We start from the raw sequence: 22,159 nt of genomic DNA, 5'->3' as shown, positions 1-22,159 counted from the left end.
GGCACAGACCCCCCTGGGCCTGGGGGGACCCTATCCCCACTTGGGGGACCCCGTCCCCACCCGGGGCTGAGCGCCACGCCCACCACAGCCCCCTCCCCGTCCTCGCAGCCCAGCCGGCCCCTCCTGCGTCCCCCCACCCCCACGGGGCGGCTGCGGGCGCCCCGACCTCGGCCCTGAGATCCCGGCGCCCCCGGCACGGTGGCTCCCGGCACAGATGGCGTCGGCACCCGATTTTATTGTGCGGTACAGGGTGGGGGGCGGCGGTGGTCCCTGGGGTGTCCATGGGGCGTCCGTGGGGTGGCACTGGTCCGTGGGGTGTCTGTGGGGTGTCCGTGGGGTGTCCGTGTCCCCGTCGCTCTCGGCTCAGGCCAGGGCGGCAGGGGGGGTGCCCTGCCCCGGCGCGGGGTCCCCAGGGCCCCCCCCGCCCCCCGCCAGCAGCAGGTCCAGGTAGGCCCCCGGCAGCAGGTCCCCCTCGGGCACCCCCAGCCGCCCCAGCAGGCGCCGCGCCAGCTGCTCGCCCTCCTCCACGCTCTGCCCCTCGGCCAGCACCACCTGCGGGCACCGGGTCAGCCCCACGGCGCCCCACGGGGAGGGTGAGCCCCATGGGTGAGCCCCACCTCGCCCCCCGGCGCCCCGCTCACCTCCAGCTCCAGGAAGTGCCCCAGCCCCTCCACGCTGTCCAGGTGCAGGCGGGTCTGTCCCACGAGGAAGAGGAGCCGCTCCTTCCTCACCGTGCCCAGCACGCCCAGCGCCTGCGCCAGCACCGCCTGCGCGCCCGCAGAGGAGCGGCTGCAGCCCCCGCGCCCTGCGAGCCCCCCAGGGACCCCCCCATGAGTCCCCCACCACCCCACGAGCCCCTGGGACCCTCTGTCACCCCATGAGCTCCTTGCTGCTCCATGAGACCCCGGGACCCCCCCACTGCCCCGCGAGCCCCCCGGGACCCCCAGGACCCCCCGCCCCGCTCACCTCCAGGCCGTCGGGGTCGTCGGTGGGGGTGATGCTGAAGGAGGAGAGCTTGGGGCCGGTGGTGTCGGGGCGGTCGTAGAAGATCAGCTCCCCGCGGCCGTCCTGCGGCAGCACGGCAGGGGCAGGGCCAAGGGCAGGGCCAAGGGCAGGGTCAGACACACGAGGCCAGGGGCAGACAAGGTCACAGTCAGGGGCAGACAGGCAAGGTCAGGGTCAGGTCAGGGTCAGGTCAGGGTCAGACGGGGCAGGGGCAGGGGCAGGCAGGGTGAGGGTTGTGGGTCAGGGCTGGGGTTATGATCAGGGTCAGGCAGGGGCGGGGTCAAGGTCAGGGTCACCTACAGGCGGGGTCAGGGTCAGGAGCGGGGTCAGGCAGGGCCATTGTCAGGTAGGGTCAGGGTCACAATCAGGGTCAGGGCCGAGGGCAAGGTCATGTAGGTCAGGTCAGGGTCAAGCAGGGTCAGGGTCACAGGCAGGGTTATGATCAGGGTTGGGGTCAGGGTCAGGCAGGAGAGCCAGGGTCAAGGTCAGGGCCAGGGCCAGGGTTGGTGAGGGTCAAGGTCAGGGTCAAGGTCAGGATCGGGATCAAGGTAAGGTCAGGATGAAGTAGGTCAGGGTCGGGATGAGGGCAAAGCTCAGGGTCAAGGTCAGGCAGGCCAGGTCAGGGTCACAATCAGGGTCAAGGTCAGGGTCAGACAGACCACCCCGAGCCCCCCACCCCACCTCCCACTGCCCCCCGCTCACCGGCGTGCGGCGCAGCTTGAGGCGGCCCCGCGGGACCCGGAAGAAGGTGTCAGCCTGGACCAAAACCTGACCTTGACCTTGACCTTGGGCCAGGCTTCGGCCGCCTTCCGCCGGGTTCGGTCCTCCCAGCCGCTGGGCCGCGTCCCGCACGGCATCCGGATGGCGGAGCCGCGCCTTCACCTCCACGTTCCGCCGCATCCCGCCGAACACTCCCTTCGGAGGCGGCGTCACCGGCAGGGCTCGCTGATTGGCTCAGCGCACGCCCGCCCCCCCCGCTGTGCGCTACTATTGGCGGTGCGTCGCAGGGCGCGCTCGCTGATTGGGGCAGCGCACGTCCGCGGCCCGCCCCGCTGAGGCCGCGACGGGCGGCTCCGCCGCCCGTCGCGGCCTCAGCGGGACGGGGCGCGGGGGAGGCCATGGCGGCTGGAGAGGCAAGCGGAACCGGTTGCGTGCCCGCCGCCACCCGCCTGCAGGCCTACGCCTGGTGCCGGGAGTTCCTGGCCGGTTCCTGGAAGCTGATCGGGCCCGAGGAGTTCGGGATCGCGCCCGTCAGGTAGGAGCGGGAAGGGCGGGGGCCTGTGGGCCCCTCCCCAACCGGTATCCCAGTGCTCTCCCAGTGCTCCCCAGTTGCCCTCCCAGTCTGGTGTCTCAGTCCCCTCCCAGTGCCCCCCAGTTGTCCCCTCAACCGGTATCCCAGTGCCCTCCCAGTGCCGCCCAGTTGCCCCCCCACTCTGGTGTCTCAGTCCCCTCCCAGTGCCGCCCAGTTTCCCCCCCAACCGGTGTCCCAGTGCCCTCCCAGTGGCCCCCAACCGGTAGCCCTGCCCTCCCCCCCAGTTGCCCCTCCAGTTTGGTGTCCCTGTCCCCTCCCAGTGTCCCCAGTTGCCCCCCCCAAAACAGTGTGTCCCTGCTGGTGGTCCTGCCCTCCTCCCAGTGCCCCCCAGTTGCCCCACAACCAGTGTCCCAGTGCCCTCTGAGTGCTGCCCAGTTGCCGTCCCAGTCTCCTCCCAGTGCCCCCCAGACTAGTGTCCCAGTGCCCTCCCGGTGCCCCCAGTTGCCCCCCAACCGGTAGCCCTGTCCCCCCCACCCGAGTTGCCCCCCCAGTTCGGTGTCCCAGTCCCCTCCCAGTGCCCCCCTCCACTGATGTCTCTGTCTGCCCCCTGCTGTCTCCCGGTTTCCCCTGCAACTGGTAGCCCAGTCCCCTCCCAGTGCCCTCCAGTTGCCCTCCTAGTCTGGTGTCCCCGTGCCCTCCAGTTGCCCTCCCAGACTGATGACCCGGTGCCCCCAGTCGCCCCCCCAACCGTTGTCCCAGTCTCCTTCCCAGTGCTGCCCACCCAGTAACCCAGTCCCCCTGCCAGTGCCCCCTAGTTTCCCCCCCGCCGGTGTCCCAGCCCCTCCCAGTGCCGCCCAGTTGCCCCCTGACCAGCCTGCGCCCGCAGCGGGGGGCTCAGCAACCTGCTGTTCAAGTGCGCGCTGCCGGAGCGCGTGCTGAGCGTGGGGGACGAGCCCCGCCAGGTGCTGCTGCGCGTCTACGGCGCCATCCTGCAGGTGAGCCCCCCGCCCCCGCGGCCCCCGGGCGCCCCCCCGGCGCCCCGGGACCCCCCCGCCACCGGGCCGCCTGCCCCGCCAGGGCGTGGACTCGCTGGTGCTGGAGAGCGTGATGTTCGCCATCCTGGCCGAGCGCGCGCTGGGCCCGCGCCTCTACGGCGTCTTCCCGCAGGGGCGGCTGGAGCAGTACGTGCCGGTACGGGCCGCGTGCCCCCCTCGCCCCCCGCGGGGGTCCGCGCGCGCTCCCCGGGGCGCCGCCGTCACCTCCGCGTCCCCCTCCCCGCGGCAGAGCCGGCGCCTGCGCACCGAGGACCTGCGCGACCCCGACATCTCGGCGGAGATCGCGGCCAAGATGTCGCGCTTCCACGGCATGGTGATGCCCTTCAACAAGGAGCCCGCCTGGCTCTTCGGCACCATGGAGCGGTGAGCGCCGGGGCGCGGGGAGGCGCCGGGGGGGCGGCAGGGGTGGCAGCGCCCTCGCCCCCCCCCCAGGTACCTGAAGGAGATCGCGGAGCTGAGCTTCGCCGAGGAGGAGCAGCGGGAGAAGTTCCTGCGCCTCAGGGCCTACGGGCTGCCCGAGGAGATGAGGAGCCTCAGGTGAGCCGGCCGCGCCGCGGGGGGCCGTCCTCGCGGGGAGCGGGGTGGGGACCCTCCTCCGGACCCTTCTCCGGAATGCGGCCCCCGCGCTGCCGCGCCCTCGCAGGGCGCCCTGGAAGGGTCCCAAAGCCTCGAGGGGTGCCCTCCACCCCGGGGCCCACGCAGCTGCTCTGAGAGGTCCCTGTGTCCCCAGGGGGTGCCCTGGAGGGGGTCCCTGCATCCCCAGGGAGTGTCCCGGAGGGGTCCCTGCCTCCCCCGGGGGGGTCCCTGCATCCCCAGGGGGGTTCTCTGTGTCCCCGGGGGGTGCCCTGGAGGGGTCCCGCATCCCCAGGGGGGTTCTCTGTGTCCCCGGGGGGTGCCCTGGAGGGGTCCCTGCCTCCCCGGGGGGGTCCCTGCATCCCCAGGGGGGTTCCCTGTGTCCCCGGGGGTGCCCCGGGGGGGTCCCTGCCTCCCCGGGGGGGTCCCTGCATCCCCAGGGGGGTTCCCTGTGTCCCCAGGGAGTACCCTGGAGGGGTCCCTGCATCCCCCGGGGGGGTCCCTGCATCCCCAGGGGGGTTCTCTGTGTCCCCAGGGGGTACCCTGGAGGGGTCCCTGCATCCCCCGGGGGGGTCCCTGCATCCCCAGGGGGGTTCTCTGTGTCCCCAGGGGGTACCCTGGAGGGGTCCCTGCATCCCCCGGGGGGGTCCCTGCATCCCCCGGGGGGGTCCCTGCATCCCCAGGGGGGTTCCCTATGTCCCCAGGGGGTACCCTGGAGGGGTCCCTGCATCCCCCGGGGGGGTCCCTGCATCCCCAGGGGGGTTCCCTGTGTCCCCAGGGGGTACCCTGGAGGGGTCCCATGTCCTCACAGGGTGCCCTGGAGGGGTCTCTGCCTCCCCAGCTTCCCTGTGTGCCCGGGGGGTGCCCTGGAGGGGTCCTGCATCCCTGGGGGGGTCCCTGCCTCCCCCGAGGGGGTTCCCGGTGCCCTGGCAGCACCCAGACCCACATCCGGTGGGCGAGGGCGCCGCCCCGCTGAGGGGTCTCTCCCCCGCGCGCAGGGAGCTGCTGGAGGCCACCCCCTCCCCCGTGGTCTTCTGCCACAACGACGTCCAGGAGGGTGAGTGGGTGGGCGGGTGGGTGGCTGCCCCCCCCCGGCCCCCTGAGCTGCCCCCCCGGCCCCGGGGGAGCAGGGGGATCCCCCCGCGACCCCTCCGCTCCGCGCAGGGAACATCCTGCTGCTGGCGGGACGCGAGGCTTCCTGCGGCGACAAGCTCATGCTCATCGACTTCGAGTACAGCAGCTACAACTACCGGTGGGTCTGGGGGCGCGGGGGGCGCGGGGGGCCACGCGGGGGGCCAGGGCGCCGCTCACCCCCCTCCCCGCCTCCTCTGCAGGGGCTTCGACATCGCGAACCACTTCTGCGAGTGGGTGTACAGCTACGCCCACGGCTCCTGGCCCTTCTTCAGCGCCTCCCCGGAGAACTTCCCCAGCCGGCAGCAGCAGGTGGGGGCTGCGTGGGGGGGTCCGGGGGGCTGCGGCGGGGGGGCGGCGGCGTCCCAGCGCTCTGTGCCCCCCCCAGCTGCACTTCATCCGGCACTACCTCTCGGAGGACTCGGGGCGAGGCGGCGACGCCACGCACGAGGAGCAGGCGCGCATCGAGGAGGAGATGCTGGCGGAGATCGACCGGTGCGGGGGGCGCGGGGGCGGCGCGGGGGGGTCCGGCGGGGGTCCCGGCGGGGCTGACGGCCGCTCTCCCCCCCGCAGCTTCGTTCTGGCCTCTCACTTCTTCTGGGGCCTGTGGTCCGTGCTGCAGGCCAAGATCTCCACCATCCCCTTCGGGTACCTGGTGAGCGCCGCGCCGGGGGTCCCGGGGGCCCCTCGCCCGGCCCGCCACAGGGCGGGGGCGCGGGCAGGGGTCCTGACCCCCCTCTCCCGCCCCAGGACTACGCGCAGAGCCGCTTCGAGGCCTACTTCCGGCACAAGGCCCGCTGCTCCTGAGCCTGCCCGCCCCGCAGGGGCAGCCCCCCGCCCCGGCCTGGGACGGTTTTTGGGGGGCTGGCTGCGTCGTGGGGAGAGGGGTCCGCCTGCCCCCCGGAAAAGGGGCGGCGCCCCAGCTTTGCCCCACGTGGCCCCCCCGTCACCTCTCGCGCGCCCCTCGTTGCCCAAGCCGGGGGCCGGAGCTGCGGGAGCCCCCCGGCGCGGTGCTGGGGGGGCGTCGAGGGGTCCTGGGTGCTCCCCGGGCTCGGAGGGGCGTGGGGGACCCCCCGCGGCATCTCATTCCCCCCCGCGCCCCTTCCCAGCCTCCACTGGCCCCTCTGCCCCTGCGGCCATGGGGCTGGGGGCCGGGGGGCCGGGGGGCTGCGGTTGTGGGGCCGGGGGCTGCGGGGCGGGGGGCTCTCGGCTCTCCTCAGACCAATAAACGCTGCTGCGCCGGCCCCCGCGCCACCGCCTGCTCCCTGCTCCCCCCGCGCTGCCCCGGGGCTGGGGGGCTGTCCCGGGGCTGGGGGGCTGTCCAGGCGGGTGGGGGGCTGTCCCGGGGCTGGGGGGGCTGTCCCGGGGCTGGGGGGCTGTCCAGGCGGGTGGGGGGCTGTCCCGGGGCTGGGGGGGCTGTCCCGGGGCTGGGGGGCTGTCCAGGCGGGTGGGGGGGCTGTCCCGGGGCTGGGGGGGCTGCCCCGGCGGGTGGGGGGCTGTCCAGGCGGGTGGGGGGCTGTCCCGGGGCTGGGGGGGCTGTCCCGGGGCTGGGGGGCTGTCCCGGGGCTGGGGAGCTGTCCCGGGGCTGGGGGGCTGTCCCACAGCAGCCGCCCACTCCTCCTCTCTGTGGCGCCACGGGCAGAGGGGGCTGGGGGGGGCTGGAGCGCCTGGTGGCCCCCCTGCCCGGGGGTCCCTGCCCAGGGGGTCCCTGCCCGGGGGGGTCCCTGCCCGGGGTCTGTGCCCGCTGTGGGTGGGGGGCGCTGTTTGGGCTGGGTGACCCCGGGGCCTCGTCCCGCCAGAGGGGTCCTGCCCCGCCCTGGTGCCAGCGCGGCACGGCCCCCAGACCCCTCGGGTGGGATGCGCACCCCCAAGGTCCAAACCCTCGGGTGGGATCAGACCCCTCGGGTGGGATCAGACCCCTCGGGTGGGATCCAAACCCCTCACGTGGGATCAGACCCCTCGGGTGGGATCAGACCCCTGGGGTGGGATCCAAACCCCTCACGTGGGATCAGACCCCTCGGGTGGGATCAGACCCCTTGGGTGGGATCAGACCCCTCACGTGGGATCCAAACCCCTCAGGTGGGATCAGACCCCTCGGGTGGGATCAGACCCCTCACGTGGGATCAGACCCCTCGGGTGGGATCAGACCCCTCAGGTGGGATCAGACCCCTCACGTGGGATCCAAACCCCTCAGGTGGGATCAGACCCCTCGGGTGGGATCAGACCCCTCACGTGGGATCAGACCCCTCGGGTGGGATCAGACCCCTCACGTGGGATCCAAACCCCTCAGGTGGGATCAGACCCCTCGGGTGGGATCAGACCCCTCAGGTGGGATCAGACCCCTCACGTGGGATCCAAACCCCTCAGGTGGGATCAGACCCCTCGGGTGGGATCAGACCCCTCACGTGGGATCAGACCCCTCGGGTGGGATCAGACCCCTCGGGTGGGATCAGACCCCTTGGGTGGGATCCAAACCCCTCACGTGGGATCAGACCCCTCGGGTGGGATCAGACCCCTCACGTGGGATCAAAGTCTTGGGATTGAAGCCCCTCGGGTGGGATCCAAACTCCTTGGTGGGATCCAAGCCCCTCGGGTAGGGTCAGTCCTCGGGATCCAGACCCCTCGGGTGGGATCAGCCTCTTGGGATCCGAACCCCTTGAGTGGGATCGAGCCCACTCGGGTGGGATCAAACCATCCGGATCCAAACTCGTGGGTGGGATCCCCCCCCCACCCCGGGTGGGAGCAGCCCCCCGGGAGCCGCCAGCCCCCTTTCCCAGCCGCTCTGCGGGCCGGGGGGTTCCCCTGCGCCCCCCCGCGGGGGTTCGGATCTCTGCCCCCCAAGCGGGGACCCCCATCGCCGCCGGGATCCCCCCGCCCCCAGCGCCGCCCCTCAGCCCCGGGTACCGGACACGGGCAGCCCCGCCCACCCCAGCCTCGCCCCGCCCCTCGCCCCTCGCCCCGCCCCTCAGCACCGGGGCCCGGACAGCTCCGGTACCGGACACGGGACAGCTCCCACCGCCCCTCGCTGTACAGCCCCCGCCCCTCGCTAGAGACCCCCGCCCCTCGCTGTACAGCCCCCGCGCCTCGCTAGAGACCCCCGCCCCTCGCTAGAGACCCCCTACACCTCGCTGTACAGCCCCCGCGCCTCGCTAGAGACCCCCGCCCCTCGCTAGAGACCCCCTACACCTCGCTGTACAGCCCCCGCGCCTCGCTAGAGACCCCCGCCCCTCGCTAGAGACCCCCTACACCTCGCTGTACAGCCCCCGCCCCTCGCTAGAGACCCCCGCCGCCCTGAGACCCCCTACACCTCGCTGTACAGCCCCTGCCCCTCGCTAGAGACCCCCGTCGCCCTGAGACCCCCTACACCTCGCTGTACAGCCCCCGCCCCTCGCTAGAGACCCCCGCCCCTCGCTGTACAGCCCCCGCCCCTCGCTAGAGACCCCCGCCGCCCTGAGACCCCCTACACCTCGCTGTACAGCCCCTGCCCTTCCCTAGAGACCCCCGCCCCGCTCCCCCCCGTACCCCCGCCCCCCAATAGCCACCCCCGCCCCTCTCTATGCCGCCCCTACCTCCCCACACCGCTGCCCCATACCCCCATTGCCCCATGCCCCCCATACCACACCCCGTACTCTCCACTGCCCACGTACCACCCCACCTCCCTATACCGCCATACCGCCCCCCGACCCCCCCATACCGCCCCTCGATACCCCCATACCGCCCCTGATCCCCCCATACCGCCCCCCGACCCCCCCATACCGCCCCCCGATTCCCCCATACCACCCCTCGATCCCCCCATACCGCCCCTGATCCCCCCATACCGCCCCCGATCCCCCCATACCGCCCCCCGACCCCCCCATACCGCCCCCCGATCCCCCCATACCGACCCCGATCCCCCCATACCGCCCCTGATCCCCCCATACCGCCCCCCGATCCCCCCATACCGACCCCGATCCCCCCCATACCGCCCCTCGATCCCCCCCATACCGCCCCTCGATCCCCCCATACCGCCCCTGATCCCCCCATACCGCCCCCCGACCCCCCCATACCGCCCCTCGATACCCCCATACCGACCCCGATCCCCCCTATACCGCCCCCCGATCCCCCCCATACCACCCCTCGATACCCCCATACCGCCCCCCGACCCCCCCATACCGCCCCCCGATCCCCCCATACCGACCCCGATCCCCCCATACCGCCCCTGATCCCCCCATACCGCCCCCCGATCCCCCCATACCGACCCCGATCCCCCCCATACCACCTCCCGCCGTCACATACCCCCCCCCGCTCCCCTCCTATACCACCCCCCATACCAGCCCCTCCCTGTACCACCCCTCTCCATAACCCCTGCCCCCCATACCACCCCCTCCCCATTCTCCCCCCACTCAGCCCATAGCCCCTGCTGCCCCCATAGCAACCCTTCGCCCCGCCTGTACCACCCCCCTCTTCCCACCATCTCCCTCGCTATACCGCCCCTCCCTATAGCACCCCCCATACCGCCCCTCTCTATAGCACCCCCCATACCGCCCCTCCCTATAGCACCCCCCATACCGCCCCTCTCTATAGCACCCCCCATACCGCCCCTCCCTATAGCATCCCCCATACCGCCCCTCCCTATAGCACCCCCCACACCACCCCTCCCTATAGCACCCCCCATACCGCCCCTCCCTATAGCACCCCCCATACCGCCCCTCCCTATAGCACCCCCCACACCACCCCTCCCTATACACCCTGCCCCCCCATATCCCGCCTGCTCCCCCCATACCACCCCTCCTATACCCCCCTCCCCATACCCCCCGCACGCCCCCCTCCTATACCACCCCCCATAACTCCCCTCTCTCTGTACCACCCCCCTCCCTATACCACTCCCCCCATACCCCCCGCCCCCCGCGCTGCCCCCCGCCCCTCCCCCCCCGCTCCCCCTGCCCCTCCCCCGGCCCCTCCCCCTCCACCCCCCGCCCCTCCCTCTCCCCCCGCCCCCCGCCCCGGCCCCGCCCGGCCCCGCGCAGCCCCGCGCAGCCCCGCAGTCCGGCGCAGCCCCGGCCGGGAGAAGATGGCGGATCGCGCCGAGATGTTCTCGCTCTCCACCTTCCACTCGCTCTCCCCGCCGGGCTGCAGGTGAGGGGGGCGGGGGGGGGATGCGTGGCGAGATGCGTGGCACCGGGGCCCGGCGGAGGGAGGCGGCGGCGCCGGCCCCCCCCTCCATCCTCATCCCGTTCACCTTGGGCTGCGGGGCCGCCCCGCCCGGGCCTTGAGCGGGACCCCCCGTCCCCCCCAGGCCTCAACCCCCCCCACCCCCGGCCTCAGCTCCCATCCCCATCTCAGCCCCCCGGCCCCCCCTCGATCTCATCCCCCGCGATCTGAGCCCCCCCTCCCAGCCCCCCCCCGCATTTCAGCCCCCCCCCACCTCAGCCCCCCCCGCCTTCTCCGGTTTTACCCCCCACTCCGGTTTTAGCTCTCCTCACCTCACCCCCCCCATCCGGTTTTGCCCCCCCCCCCCCCCCCCCGCCGGTGCCGCCGCATCCCGGCGCTGCGGGAGCCGCCGCCTCTTTGTCTCCCCCGCCGCACCGGGGATGCTCGGGGCTGGCAGCGGCAATGCCCCCCCCCGCCATCCACCCCCCGCCCCGCACCGGGGGCTCAGAGGGGGCTGGGCGGTGACCGCGACCCCCGCCGGGGCTCGGCGCTGCGCAGGCCGGCGCGTGCCGAAAGCCGTGCCCCCCCCCCCCCCCCCCCCCAAATCCACCGGGGCCCGGTGACACCCGTGACTCCCGTGGGGGTGACCTTAGGGCCCGCGCCTCGCCTGACCTTGGCGGGACCCCCTCGGGGCTGGGGTCCGCGGGGGTGCGGGGCCGTGCGGTGGGGAAGGGCGGGCGGCGGCGGGGGGCACGGCGGGCTGGGGTCTCGCGGGGACGCGGGACGTGCGCTCGGTGGGCTCTGGCCCGCGCTGGATGCGTCTCGCGGGTGTCCCCTTCCCCAAATGTCCCCGTCCCCGCGTGTCCCCACCCCACCCACGCAGCGCGGTGGGGACCCCGGGGCGTCCCCGCTTGCGGCGGTGCGGGGAGGGGGGGACGCGGCCTCTGCCGCGGGGTCTGGGCCGTTCCCGGGGGTCTCGGCTGTGCCGCCCCCCCGGGCAGCCCCCCGCCCCGCGTGGAGCTGGGCCCAGCCACCCCTGCCCCTCGCCGCACGCCTGGCCCGGGGCCGCGGCCCCGTGGGGCCGTGAGGGGCGGCTGGAGCCCCCCGGCCCCCTCCTCTCCCCCCGGGGGGGTCGAACCCCGCGGGACCGGACGCGCTGCCCCCCCGCCCCTGCCCTTGGGGTCTGCGAGGGAGGGGACGGCGGCAGCCTGGCCCCTGCGCCGGCCGCGTCTGCACCCCCCACCCACAGACACCCCCTCCCCATCGCCCCGACGGCTCCCGCGGGACCACTCGGGTCCCCGAGGGGGCTGAGGGGGTCTGGGCGGGTCTGAGGGGCCTGGGACTGGGGTCGGGGGGGCTGAGGGGGTCTGAGGGGATCCAGGGGGTCTGAGGGGCCTGGGACTGGAGTCTGGGGGCACTGAGGGGATTGAGAGGGGCTGAGGGGTCTGGGGCCAGGGTCTGGGGGTGCTGAGGGGACTCGGGGCTGAGGGGGCTAGGACTGGGGTCTGGGGGGGTGAGGGGACTCGGGGCTGAGGGGGCTAGGACTGGGGTCTGGGGGGGCTGAGGGGACTCGGGGCTGAGGGGGCTAGGACCAGGGTCTGGGGGGGCTGAGGAGTCTGAGATCAGGGTCTGGGGGTGCTGAGGGGACTGGGACCGGGGTGTGGTGGGTCTGGGGGGCCTGGGACCGGGATCTGGGGGACCTGAGGGGATCTGGGGGGGCTGAGGGGGCTGGGACCGGGATCTGGGGGGAGCCCAGGGCCAAGACCTGGGGTAGGGGGGCAGGGCCAAGGAGAGACTGAGGGGATCTGGGGGTCCGAGGGGCGTGGCACGGGGGTCGGGGGCGGCGAGCGCGCCCCGGTCTGGCTGAGCACCTGCGCGTCCCCGAGCCCGGCGATGGAGGCCCCGCAGCGCAGCTGCGCCCTGCGCCGGTTCAGCCGCATCCGCCCGCTGCCCGTTCCGAGGGGACCCCCGGGGGGCTCCGTGGGGCCGGTGGGGTGGGGTCGGCATGGAAAGGCAGTGGCGGGGGCTGCGGGGGCTCTTGCCCCCCGGTTTGGGGGCCCAGCCCCGGCGGGGTTGCCTGCGGGTGCCGGTCGCAGGTTTGGGAGGGGGGATGGCGGCTGGGGTCCGCACCGGGCTCCCTGCGGCCCCTTCCCGGGCCGGTGGGCGCGTCGGGGGCTGGAGGCACGGCTGCCGTCCCGGTCCCCGCCGTGTCCCCGCGGGAGACGCTGTGGCGGGAGCTGCGCTGCTGACGGTAACGGGGAAATTCAGTTTTCCCCAGGCCCGCTCGCTCGTCGCCGCATCCTCGGGAAGCTCGGCCCCCGGCAGCGCCCGCGCCAGCACCCCTGTGCGTGCCGGGCCGGGCCGGTGTGCGTCCCCCTCCCCAAAGCGCTGCCTGGCCTCCGCTCCAGCTCCGGACCCTCGCCGCGGCCGGCAGCCACGTGCTGGGCAGCCGTTGCGTCGCAGGGACGGACGGACGGACGGACGGATGCCGTCCTTCCCGCCTGTGCCCGTCACCACTGCGTTACCACAACTGCAGCCACGGTGCGGGCGCCGCTCTGGCTGCGTCCCCGTCCCGCCATGATGTTCCCGTCCCGCCGTGGCGTCCCCGTCCCGCCGCGCTCGCCCCAGCTCGGCAGTGCCGTGACCTAGAAACTTCAGCTGTGGTTTGTCGCGGTGGTTGCTCCCCGCCGCGGCTGGGGGGGGACGGCAGCCGTGTGTGGGGCAGGGACCCCCACCCCGCTCCCCTGCTGCCCCCGGGGGTCCCCCAGCCCTGCTCGGGGTCTGGGGTCCGGCTGCACCCCGCTGCGGGCCGAGGCTGCGCTCCCACCGCTGGCTGCCGGGCTTTCGCCACAAATCCCGGAATATTTGCTGCGGCCCGGGTGCCCTACTTCTGGGAATTATGTGATTTGGGGAAATCTGCCTGTGAAACGGGAGCCGGCGCCGGCCGCCGCGCTGGGAAAGGGGAGCGGGGGGCCGCCGTGGCTGTCGGGGGCCGCGTCCCACCGGCTCCCGGGCGCTGCCGCGCCTCCCGCCCTGCAGAGCCGCCAGAAATGCTTCGTTTCTGTTTCCCGACACCAAATCCTGCCAAGAGTTGTTGCCTTTTTCCTTTTTTTTAAAAAATTTTTAAAGATATTTTTTTTTTCCCATTTCCCTGCGGAAACCGCTGGTTTCCATGACACCCCCGTTCCCAGTGGGAATGGCTCGGGTTCTCCAGCCGCCCCTGGGAGGCGGCGCGGGCGCGGCCGGGGCGTCGAGGTGTCCGTGCTCCCTCACCGCTCCCCATCCCTGCCTGCGCCGGGGGGGGCGCGCGGCTCTGCTTTGGGTTCAACCCCGCACAAACCCCCCAGGCCCCGAGCGGCCCCGCGGTGAGCGTCACCCCGGCGCCGCCGGCGGCGGCCGCTGTCCCGGCCTCGTCACCTCCGGCCTCGCCTGGCCCCCAACGCGGGGCCGACCCCCGTGCCGTGAGTCGGGGTCGCGGGCCCCGCGCTGCCCGGCTGGCGCGCGCCGCGTGGGCTTGGCTGGTGCGCGGGTGCCGCGGGGGGGACGCGTTTCGCCGAGGTTTGGCGTCGTCGCCGGCCTGACGCCCGCCGCCGCTCTCGCCAGGCCCCCCCAGGACATCAGCCTGGAGGAGTTCGACGACGAGGACCTGTCGGAGATCACGGACGACTGCGGCATCGGCCTCAACTACGACTCCGACCACTACGAGAAGGTGCGGGGGCTGAGCGTGCGGGAGGCTCGGGTGGGGGGGCATCGGTGGGCGCCTGTGCCGTGGGGTGCCGGCGGGGGACACGCGTGGCCGTGGCCGGGGCGGGCGCGCACCCCGCTAACCCCCTGCCGCACCCCCCCAGGACTGCCTGGTGCTGGAGCGCGGGGAGCAGCCGCACCCCGTCTGCACCTTCCAGGACGACTTCCAGGAGTTCGAGATGATCGACGACAACGAGGAGGAGGAAGAGGAGGAGGAGGAGGAGGGCAACGAGCTGGAGGCGCCCCCGTCCCCTTCGCCCTCGCCCATCCCCTCGCCCGCCCTGGAGGAGACGCAGAAGCACCGGCCCACCACCCTCAACCTGACGGCGCCGGGCACCCAGGTGAGGCCGGGGGCGGCCGGGAGGGGTCTGCCCCCCCTCGGGGGTCTCTGCCCCCATCCCAGGGGTCTCTGTCCCCCCGGGTCTCTGTGCCCCGCGCCCCAGGGCCGGAGCAGGGGCAGCAGGGGCTGTGCCCGCCCTGAGGGGTGGTGGGCGCTGGGAGCACCGGCGGGCGGAGGGCGAGGATGGGTCTGTGGGTGCCCAGCGGGACCCCCGCACGCGCTCCGCTCTGCCCAGGGGGTCCGGGGGACCCCGTCCCCGTGTGCGGGTGCGGGACGCTGCGGGTGCCGCGGGGCCAGCCTCGTGCGCACCGCGCCCCCTCCTTTTCCGTGCCGGGCGCGGGGGCTTCCCCGGGGTGGGGGGCTCCGCGCCGGCACGGTGCCGCAGGGGTGTCCCCGCGTCGCCGCGCGCACGCGTGTGCGGGGCCGGCCCGAGCTGCGCCGCCGCAGTGCGTGGGAAGCTGCGTGCGGGGCCGCCTGCATCCGGCTGCGTTGCCATGGCGCTGGGGCGCCTTTCGGGATGCTCGGGCCCGCTCCCGCGAGGGCGCCGTGCGTCGCTGGGGCTGGGGGCTGCCGGGGGCTGGGGGGCGGGGCGGGGGGGGGACAGAGCCCCCCGAGCCCCCCGGCCCCTCCCGCTGCCCCCGGGTGACGATGGGGCACGGCCAGATCCCACTCGTGCCCCGGGTCCGTCCCTCGGGACCTGAGCCGCATCTGCCCCGCGTCCGCGCCCCCAAATCCCCGCCCCAAATCTCCGGGAGGGGGCGGGACCCTGGGGTGCGTCCCCCCCCCAGCACCCATCCCTGTCCCCCAGCACCCATCCCCAGGGGCTGGGGCGCGGCCCGTCCCTCCTCGCCGCGCCGGGCCCCCGCCGCCCTCCCCGCCGCCACGCTCCTGCGTGCCCCGCCGCACGTGGCGCCGGCCCCGCTCCCTAATCTCCCGCTCGGCGGGATTATCGCTGCCTGCGCTTCCCGCCGGGATTAATCGGCAGCTGCCGCCGCGCCGGCCGGGGCAGCCGCCACCCTGTCCGCGCCGCGGGGCCGCGGCTCTTTGGGTCCGGCTCGCCAGGATCGGGCTCCGCTCGTGGGGGGACGGGGCCTCGCACTGGGGGGCCCGCGGGGCCGGCACCGGTGCCGCACGCATGGGCCGCCGCCGCTCCCTCGGCGCCGCTGGGCGGCAGGCCGGGCGGGGGAGCTGGGGACGTCGCGGCCCTAATCCGGATAAACCCCTGGGCACGTGGCCCGGGCGCTGCCAAGCCGGCGGGGAGCACCGAGCCGTGCCGAGGGGCGTCCCCGGGCTGGCCCGGCCGTGTTTGGTGCCCCCGTGCCTCCGCACAGCCCCCGCCGCGCACCCCCTTGCCGCGTCCCCAGAGACCCCCCCTCGGCTCGGCCGCCCCGCGTCCGCTCGCTCACCCCGGCTGCGCTCTGCCCCCAGGACTCGCTGAACAACAACGGCAGCTTCCCGCCGCCCGCTCACCGCACCTCCTGGCAGGACGCCCTTCTCCACTCCTCCTCCTCCTCCTCTTCCTCACACACCGGTGAGCACGGGACACGGGTCCTGGTCCGGAGCGGGGCCGCGGGGCAGGGGCTGGCGCCGGGGGTCCCGCGGCCGGCCCCCTTCGGTTCAAGCAGGGTTCTCGGCGGGGGCTGAGGCGGGGCTCTGCCTTCCCTTGCAGGCCGCTCGTCTCCCCACGCCTGCATCCAAGACGGACCCTGCCTGGAGAGCCCGAGGGGGCCGAGCCCCGGGGGCGCCGGGCGGCCCCCCGCCCCGCTGCGGCCCTTCCCCTTTGACTCGCAAGGCAACCGCCACGAGTGGCTGGCACATGGTAACCCACCGCCCCCGAGCGCCGGGGAAGATCATAACATGAATATCGTCTCTGCGCCGCCAGCACCGCACTCCCCGCCGCCCCCCCGCCCGCCGCCCCCTGAACCGTCTCTCTCTCCAACAGGGCCTGCGGCTCCTCCCGGCCCCCCCGACGCGGCCTCGCCGCCCCGGGCCCCCGCGGCCGCCGACGGCCACCGCGCCCCGCCAAAGCACGAAGCGGCTGGCGCCCGGGAGAGGCCGGCGCCCGGCGATGGGGGCGGCCGGGGGGCCGGGAGCCCGGGGTCCCCTGCGGCCCCCCGCCAGCGGCCCTGCTCCCCGCAGCCCCGGGAGGAGCCGGCGGCCGGCGCCGAGCGATGCGACGGGCAGGGCGCCCGGCTGACGGGCACCTACGCGCGCCCCGCGGAGCCGCTCAGCTCCGACGGAGAGGGCCCCCAGCCCGGCCGGGCGGCCAGCGTACGCGGGCACCCCTCGGGCTCCTCGGAGACCACCTCGCCCTCCTCGGACCCCGGCATCGAGGCCGACCTCACCAGCCGCACCCCCAAGCCCTTCCTGCCCGGCGGCCGGCACGGCGACGACCTCAGCTCGCCGGGCTCCGACTCGGAGGTGGAGGGGGAGATCGAGGCGGCCTTCGCCGGCGGGCGCCTGGTCAGCAACATGATCTCCTCCATCTCGGAGACCGAGCTGGACCTGAGCAGCGACAGCAGCAGCGGCCGGTCCTCCCACCTCACCAACTCCATCGAGGAGGCCAGCTCGCCCACCTCGGAGGCCGAGCTGGAGACCGAGCTGGAGGCGCCCGGCCTGATGGGCATCAAGGACTCGCTGCTGCTGGACAAGGGCAAGGAGGAGGAGGAGGAGGAGACGCTGGAGCGGGAGCTGCCGGCGCGTGGCCTGGTGAGGCGGCAGAGCCTGGCGGAGCTGAAGATGGAGGGCTACTACGACAGCCTGAACCCCGCGGACCCCTCCGCGCCCGCCGGCCAGACGGACGTCTCCGCCGCCGGCCCCCTGGACCTGAAGATCGACCCGGACCACGGCCTGGAGAGCATCCGGCGCTCCTTCTACCTGCCCGTGGGGCCCAAGCTGATGCCGGAGGCGGACGAGGAGGACAACAGCGAGTACGACTCCGACTCGGAGTCGGAGCCCGACCTGAGCGAGGACTCGGACTCGCCCTGGCTGCTCAGCAACCTCGTCAACAAGATGATCTCGGAGGGCTCCTACCCCATCAAGTGCCCGGACGAGTGCTTCCAGCAGCCCCACTCACTCTGCGACACCATCTCCCCGGCCTCCGACCTGGAGCCCGAGATCCTGAGCGAGGCGCTGGACGAGGAGCCCGGCTCGCGGGGCTCGCCGCTGGGCGCGGGGGAGCCGGCCGCCCTGCCGCGCTGCCAGCGCGCCATCGAGCTGGTGGACATGGAGACGCTGCGCAGCTCCCTGCAGCGTGCCGAGGACGAGCGGGCCCTGGGCGCCGGGACGGAGCCGGTGCCGGAGCCGCCTGCCGATGAGCCGGGCCCCTTCCTCTTCCTGAGCAACCCCACCAACGACACCATTGCGCCCGTCTTCCCAGGGCGCCCCGTCGCCGTCGACAGGCTGGGAGCCTCTGAGGTCCTGGCCGCCTTCGGCTGCCGCCCCGCGCCGCCCCGCACCCCGCCGCGTGCCTCTCCCGGCACCGAGGCCGCCACGGCGCCGCCGTCCGCCGGCCCGGAGGGCTGGGCCGTCGACAGGGACCTGGACTTGGGCGTCCCAGCGGCCGACGACGTGATCGACGATGTCCGGTTAGCGCAGGGCCCCGACGCCGGCTCGCCCGCCCTGGACGTCTCCACCGCCAAGACCAACCGCGGCTTCACCATGGCCTACTCCACGGACGAGGATGAGGCGCCCTACGCGAGGGGCTCGCCCTTCCCCGAGGATGCGCTGCGGGGCAGCTTCGGCGAGGAGCTGCCGCCCGCCCCCGGGGCGACGGAGCCGCGGGCGCTGGATGAGTCGCTGGCCTACGACGCGGTGAAGTACACGCTGGTGGTGGACGAGCACACGCAGCTGGAGCTGGTGAGCCTGCGGCGCTGCACCTCGGTGCTGAGCGACGACAGCGACCTGCTCCGCGCCTGCGACCGCTGCGAGCTGGAGGACGAGGCGGCCTTCGGCGACGGGCTGGTGGCCCCCGACGCCCACAGCTCCTCCGAGGACTCGTCCCCCGAGGCCGATCTGCAGTTCTCCAAGAAGTTCCTCAACGTCTTTGTCAACAGCACCTCCCGCTCCTCCAGTAAGTGACCACGCCGCGCTACGCCGTGCCGTCCCAGGCTGCTCTGTGCGCTGCCCTCGGCCGTCCCGGCTGTGGCGTCGTCGCTGTGCGGCGCGGGAGGTGGGGCAGGGGCAGGGTGGCCGCGGGGTTTTGGGGCCAGACCCGAAGCCGTGGGCTCTCTGCCGTGGGGCCGGACCTGAAGCCGCGGGCTCTCCCCTGCGAGGCCGCGAGGTTTCGCTGGGCGGTCGACCCCAACGCGCCTTCGCCCCATTGCCCCGCGGGGTCCTCGGCCGCGGGCTGCTGGGTGGAGGGCGCGGGGGCACCCCGAGCCCGGGGGTGGCGGCCGTCCGCTCCCTGCTGCCCTCGGCCCGAGGGTCCCGCGGGGTGGGCAGAGGTGGGGGGCGCCCCCGGCCCCACGGCAGCCGCCTCCTCCGCAGGCACCGAGTCCTTCGGGCTGTTCTCCTGCGTGGTGAACGGCGAGGAGCGGGAGCAGACCCACCGCGCCGTCTTCAGGTGAGCAGCCAGCTCGGCTGCGCCGGGCCCCCACGGGCGCCTCGGGGGGGGGGGTGTCTCACCGGACCCCCTCTCCTGCACGCGTCCTCCTTCCGGCCGTGCCCTACCCAGGTTCATCCCGCGGCACGAGGACGAGCTGGAGCTGGATGTGGACGACCCCATCCTGGTGGAGCTGGAGGAGGATGACTACTGGTACCGCGGCTACAACATGCGGACGGGGGAGCGCGGCATCTTCCCCGCCTTCTACGCCCACGAGGTCGTCGGCCAGGCCAGGGACGCCGTCGGTAAGGAGCCCGCGGGGCGGCGGGGGGCGGGCGCGGGCCGCGGGGGGGCTCGGGGCACCGTCGCCTGGTCCCCTGTGTCCCCGCACAGGCCTGAAGAGGAACCCGTGCTGGGTGGAGCGGTTCAACGTGCAGTTCCTGGGCTCGGTGGAGGTGCCGTACCACCAGGGCAACGGCATCCTCTGCGCCGCCATGCAGAAGGTGAGCCCCAGGCGCCGGGGGGCCGCCGCGCCCCCCCCCCCCGCCGCCCCGCCCCGCCCCGCCCCGCCCTGACGCCCGCCGCCCCCAGATCGCCACCACCCGGAAGCTGACGGTGCACCTGCGCCCGCCGGCCGGCTGCGACCTGGAGATCACGCTGCAGGGCATCAAGCTCATCCTCACCGTCGCCGAGTACGGCCGCGACCAGGAGGTGAGGGGCGCGCGCGGGGGACGCGGGCGGGGCCGAGGGCTGCCCCGCCGCCAGCCCCCCACCCACACCCCGCCCGGCTCTTCTCTCCCAGTTCGAGCGCTGCAGCCACTTCTTCCAGATGAAGAACATCTCCTTCTGCGGGTGCCACCCCCGGAACAGCTGGTGAGACCCTCTCCTCCCGCGGCCCGGGGTGCGGGGGGCTGGGGTCCCCTTGCCCTGCAGCTCCCCCAGCCCCGGGGACCCCCGTCCATCCCCTGGGCACCTGCGCTCCCCGGGGCCCCGATGGGCGTCCCATCCACAGAGCCCCCTGCGGCTGCCGGGCCGCCCCACGGGGCAGGAGTTGGGGTGTCCCCCCTCACCCCACCCCTCCGCCTGCAGCTACTTCGGGTTCATCACCAAGCACCCGGTGCTGAGCCGCTTCGCCTGCCACGTCTTCGTCTCCCAGGAATCCATGCGGCACGTCGCCGAGTGCGTCGGGTAAGAGGGGGGACAGGCCCGCGGCCGGGGGTGCGGGGGCTGCGGGGCCCGGGGCTCAGGGTGCAGGGGGGCTGCTAGCGCCTGGTCTGTGGGTGCAGGGGGTCTGTGGGTGCAGGGGTCTGGGTGCCGGGGCCCGGCCCCCGCCCTGAGCCCCCCGCCGCGCGGTTCCCGCAGCCGAGCGTTTCAGGAATATTACCAGGAGCACCTGGAGTACGCCTGCCCCACAGAGGACATCTACCTGGAGTAGGGGGGCCGTGGCCGGGCCGCCTGCTTCCGCACCCCCCGCCCCACAGACGGCCAGAGACTCTGTCTGACCCCAGCACCAGCCGCCTTGGCCCCCCCGCACACGCCCCCGCCCGCGCCCCACGGGCTCCCCGCGCATCCTCGCTGCTTCTCGGGGGCTGGGGGCCAGGCTGCAGCCGCTGACCGTGGGCGGGCGTCCGGGGTGCGCCCCGCATCGCCCCCGTCCCGGGCCCGCGGGACCCCAGCTGCGGGGGTGACGCAGCTGAGCCTGGGGCTGGGGGAGAAGCTGCCCCCCCTGCATGAGCAAAGCCGACCCGGGGGGGCCACAGGAGTGGGGTCCGGCCGTGCCCCCCCGCTGCCGCAGGCGATGGAGACACTGAGGGGTGAGCGGGGCTGGGGGAACGTGGCGGGGGGGGCAAAGGCTGGGGGGGCATAGAGTGGTGAAGGGGCTGGGGGGAGGCTGTTGGGGGCACGGGGGAGATGGGGGTGCTGGGGTGAGCCCCCCCAGCCATGGAGCCCCCCCTGCCATGGAGCCCCCCCTCTGTGTTGTCCCCCCGTGCAGTGGCAGTTTCCCCCCTCCCAGCCTCCCCCCCCCAGCTGTGGGACCCCCGGGAACAGCCTTGGCCCCCCCCACCCCAGCGCTGCGGCCCCTCCTGCCCCCAGCCCCTCGCCTCCATCCGCGCCCCCCGCCCCACGGCCCCTCTGCCACCCCCTCCTTCCCGGGGTGGGGGGGGCCGTGCCGGCCGTGGGGCGCAGGACGGCCGCTCGCGCCGGGGGGCTCCCCACCCGCAGGGCTGGGGGGCGACGCCGCCGACCCCGCGGGACCCCCGGGCCTGAATGTATTCGCCCTGCGAGAGGAAAACCCGCGGCCGGGGCGGCTGCCGGGGTGCGGCCCAGCGTGGCAGCGGGCGGGCGGCCGCCCCCGCTCCGCGTGCTGTGCCTGGTGATTTATTTTTGCTTGCCGGCCCCGCGCCCCCCCCACCAGCGCCCGTTCGTGCCCGCACCTCCGCGCTCTGTCCCGGTATCTATCGTACCTCGCACCAGAGGAGCCCCCGGCCGCTGGCACCGTACAAACCCCGGCTGAAGGCTCCCCCCACCGCGTGTCACCCACTTGGTCTTTCAATAAAATATATGCTTGGTGTGACCGCGCCGCCGGGACGCTCTGCGGGGCTGGGGGGCGGCGGGACCCCCAGCGCCTGCCTGGGGCGCGGGGATGGCACCGTGTCCGGGGGAGCGGGGTACGTGGCGTGGCGTGGAGACAGAAGCGTCCGGTGTGGGGACGCAGCGGCACGGGGACGCCAGGCCCAGGAGGGGTGGCTGTGGGGACAGCGGGGTTCCGGGACCCCGGGGCGTGGGCACGGAGCGTGGGGGGCACGGGTGGGCCCCCCCTGTGACCAACACCCCCAGCCCCCAAGCCCCCGTGGCACTGGGACGCCCTGGCCCTGGGGTTCAGCGGTGTCCCCCCCACCCAAAACGCTGCCGCTCGGGCTGCTGTACCTGCCCTCGTCCCCGCTGCCGGCCTGCCACCCTCACCGGGCCCGGCTCCGGCTGCGGACGGTGGCAGCGTGCCACGAGGCCCCGCTCGGCGCCGGTGGCTCTCGGCGAGGCCGTGGCCATGTCTGCCTGGCACGGGTGACCCCGGTACCGTGCCTGGAGCTGGCGGAAGCGGGGCCGCCCCAGTTGCAGCCGCTGCCGCCGGACGCAGGGCAGAAGGGCACCGGCGGTGGCTCCGTGGGGTCCCGGCTCGTCCCGCCCGCGGCTCCGGTCAGTGCTGGGGTGGGCGCAGTCCCCGGGGGCGGTGGGGTCCCGTGAGCGGGACAGAGCTCGTGGGGGCTGCGGCTGCTGGCAAGCGCCACTGCAGACCGCCGCGGCCAGCCTCGCCGTGCCGCTTGCCCACCCCGCGCCCGCGGGGGTCCCTGCAGCGTGACCGGACCCTGCCCCCAGCACGTCTGTCC

The 22,159-nt window shown here is 74.7% G+C and overlaps 3 protein-coding genes across 5 annotated transcripts; 2 read left to right on the top strand and 1 right to left on the bottom strand.

The window, feature by feature from the left end:
* Nucleotides 1–220: 220 nt before the first annotated feature.
* On the bottom strand, nucleotides 221–2,005 carry LOC147601924 (uncharacterized). The gene is made up of 4 exons (XM_086743715.1): nucleotides 1,708–2,005; nucleotides 967–1,068; nucleotides 642–767; nucleotides 221–552 (listed from the first exon to the last, which is right to left on the bottom strand). The coding sequence occupies exons 1-4, from the start codon at nucleotides 1,903–1,905 to the stop codon at nucleotides 364–366; spliced, it is 615 nt and encodes a 204-aa protein (XP_086599841.1). The 5' UTR covers nucleotides 1,906–2,005; the 3' UTR covers nucleotides 221–363.
* Nucleotides 2,006–2,070: 65 nt separating this feature from the next.
* On the top strand, nucleotides 2,071–5,955 carry CHKB (choline kinase beta). Of its 2 annotated transcripts, none has more exons than XM_086743704.1 (11): nucleotides 2,071–2,260; nucleotides 3,144–3,252; nucleotides 3,425–3,448; nucleotides 3,542–3,675; nucleotides 3,745–3,849; nucleotides 4,884–4,942; nucleotides 5,050–5,137; nucleotides 5,220–5,328; nucleotides 5,405–5,511; nucleotides 5,590–5,671; nucleotides 5,767–5,955. In XM_086743704.1, exons 1-11 carry the CDS (start codon nucleotides 2,124–2,126, stop codon nucleotides 5,821–5,823), a joined length of 1,011 nt encoding a protein of 336 aa, XP_086599830.1. In that variant the 5' UTR covers nucleotides 2,071–2,123; the 3' UTR covers nucleotides 5,824–5,955. The 2 variants fall into 2 exon arrangements, with proteins under 2 accessions (XP_086599830.1, XP_086599821.1); XM_086743695.1 differs by having other exon boundaries at nucleotides 2,072–2,260; nucleotides 3,335–3,448.
* A 4,044-nt stretch (nucleotides 5,956–9,999) lies between these two features.
* MAPK8IP2 (mitogen-activated protein kinase 8 interacting protein 2) lies at nucleotides 10,000–20,605 on the top strand. 2 transcript variants are annotated; one of them, XM_086743667.1, is made up of 13 exons: nucleotides 10,000–10,131; nucleotides 13,750–13,855; nucleotides 13,995–14,231; nucleotides 15,659–15,761; nucleotides 15,900–16,049; nucleotides 16,173–18,302; nucleotides 18,719–18,794; nucleotides 18,906–19,078; nucleotides 19,167–19,276; nucleotides 19,365–19,484; nucleotides 19,576–19,646; nucleotides 19,863–19,961; nucleotides 20,136–20,605. In XM_086743667.1, exons 1-13 carry the CDS (start codon nucleotides 10,067–10,069, stop codon nucleotides 20,206–20,208), a joined length of 3,513 nt encoding a protein of 1,170 aa, XP_086599793.1. In that variant the 5' UTR covers nucleotides 10,000–10,066; the 3' UTR covers nucleotides 20,209–20,605. The 2 variants fall into 2 exon arrangements, with proteins under 2 accessions (XP_086599793.1, XP_086599782.1); XM_086743656.1 differs by having other exon boundaries at nucleotides 15,900–18,302.
* Nucleotides 20,606–22,159: the final 1,554 nt, after the last annotated feature.

Source organism: Chlamydotis macqueenii, chromosome 1 (assembly GCF_036417535.1).
Source record: "Chlamydotis macqueenii isolate bChlMac1 chromosome 1, bChlMac1.mat, whole genome shotgun sequence".
NCBI lineage: Eukaryota > Metazoa > Chordata > Aves > Otidiformes > Otididae > Chlamydotis > Chlamydotis macqueenii.
The sequence above is the reverse complement of the archived record's forward strand: the minus strand, read 5'-3'. Positions and strand labels throughout refer to the sequence as shown.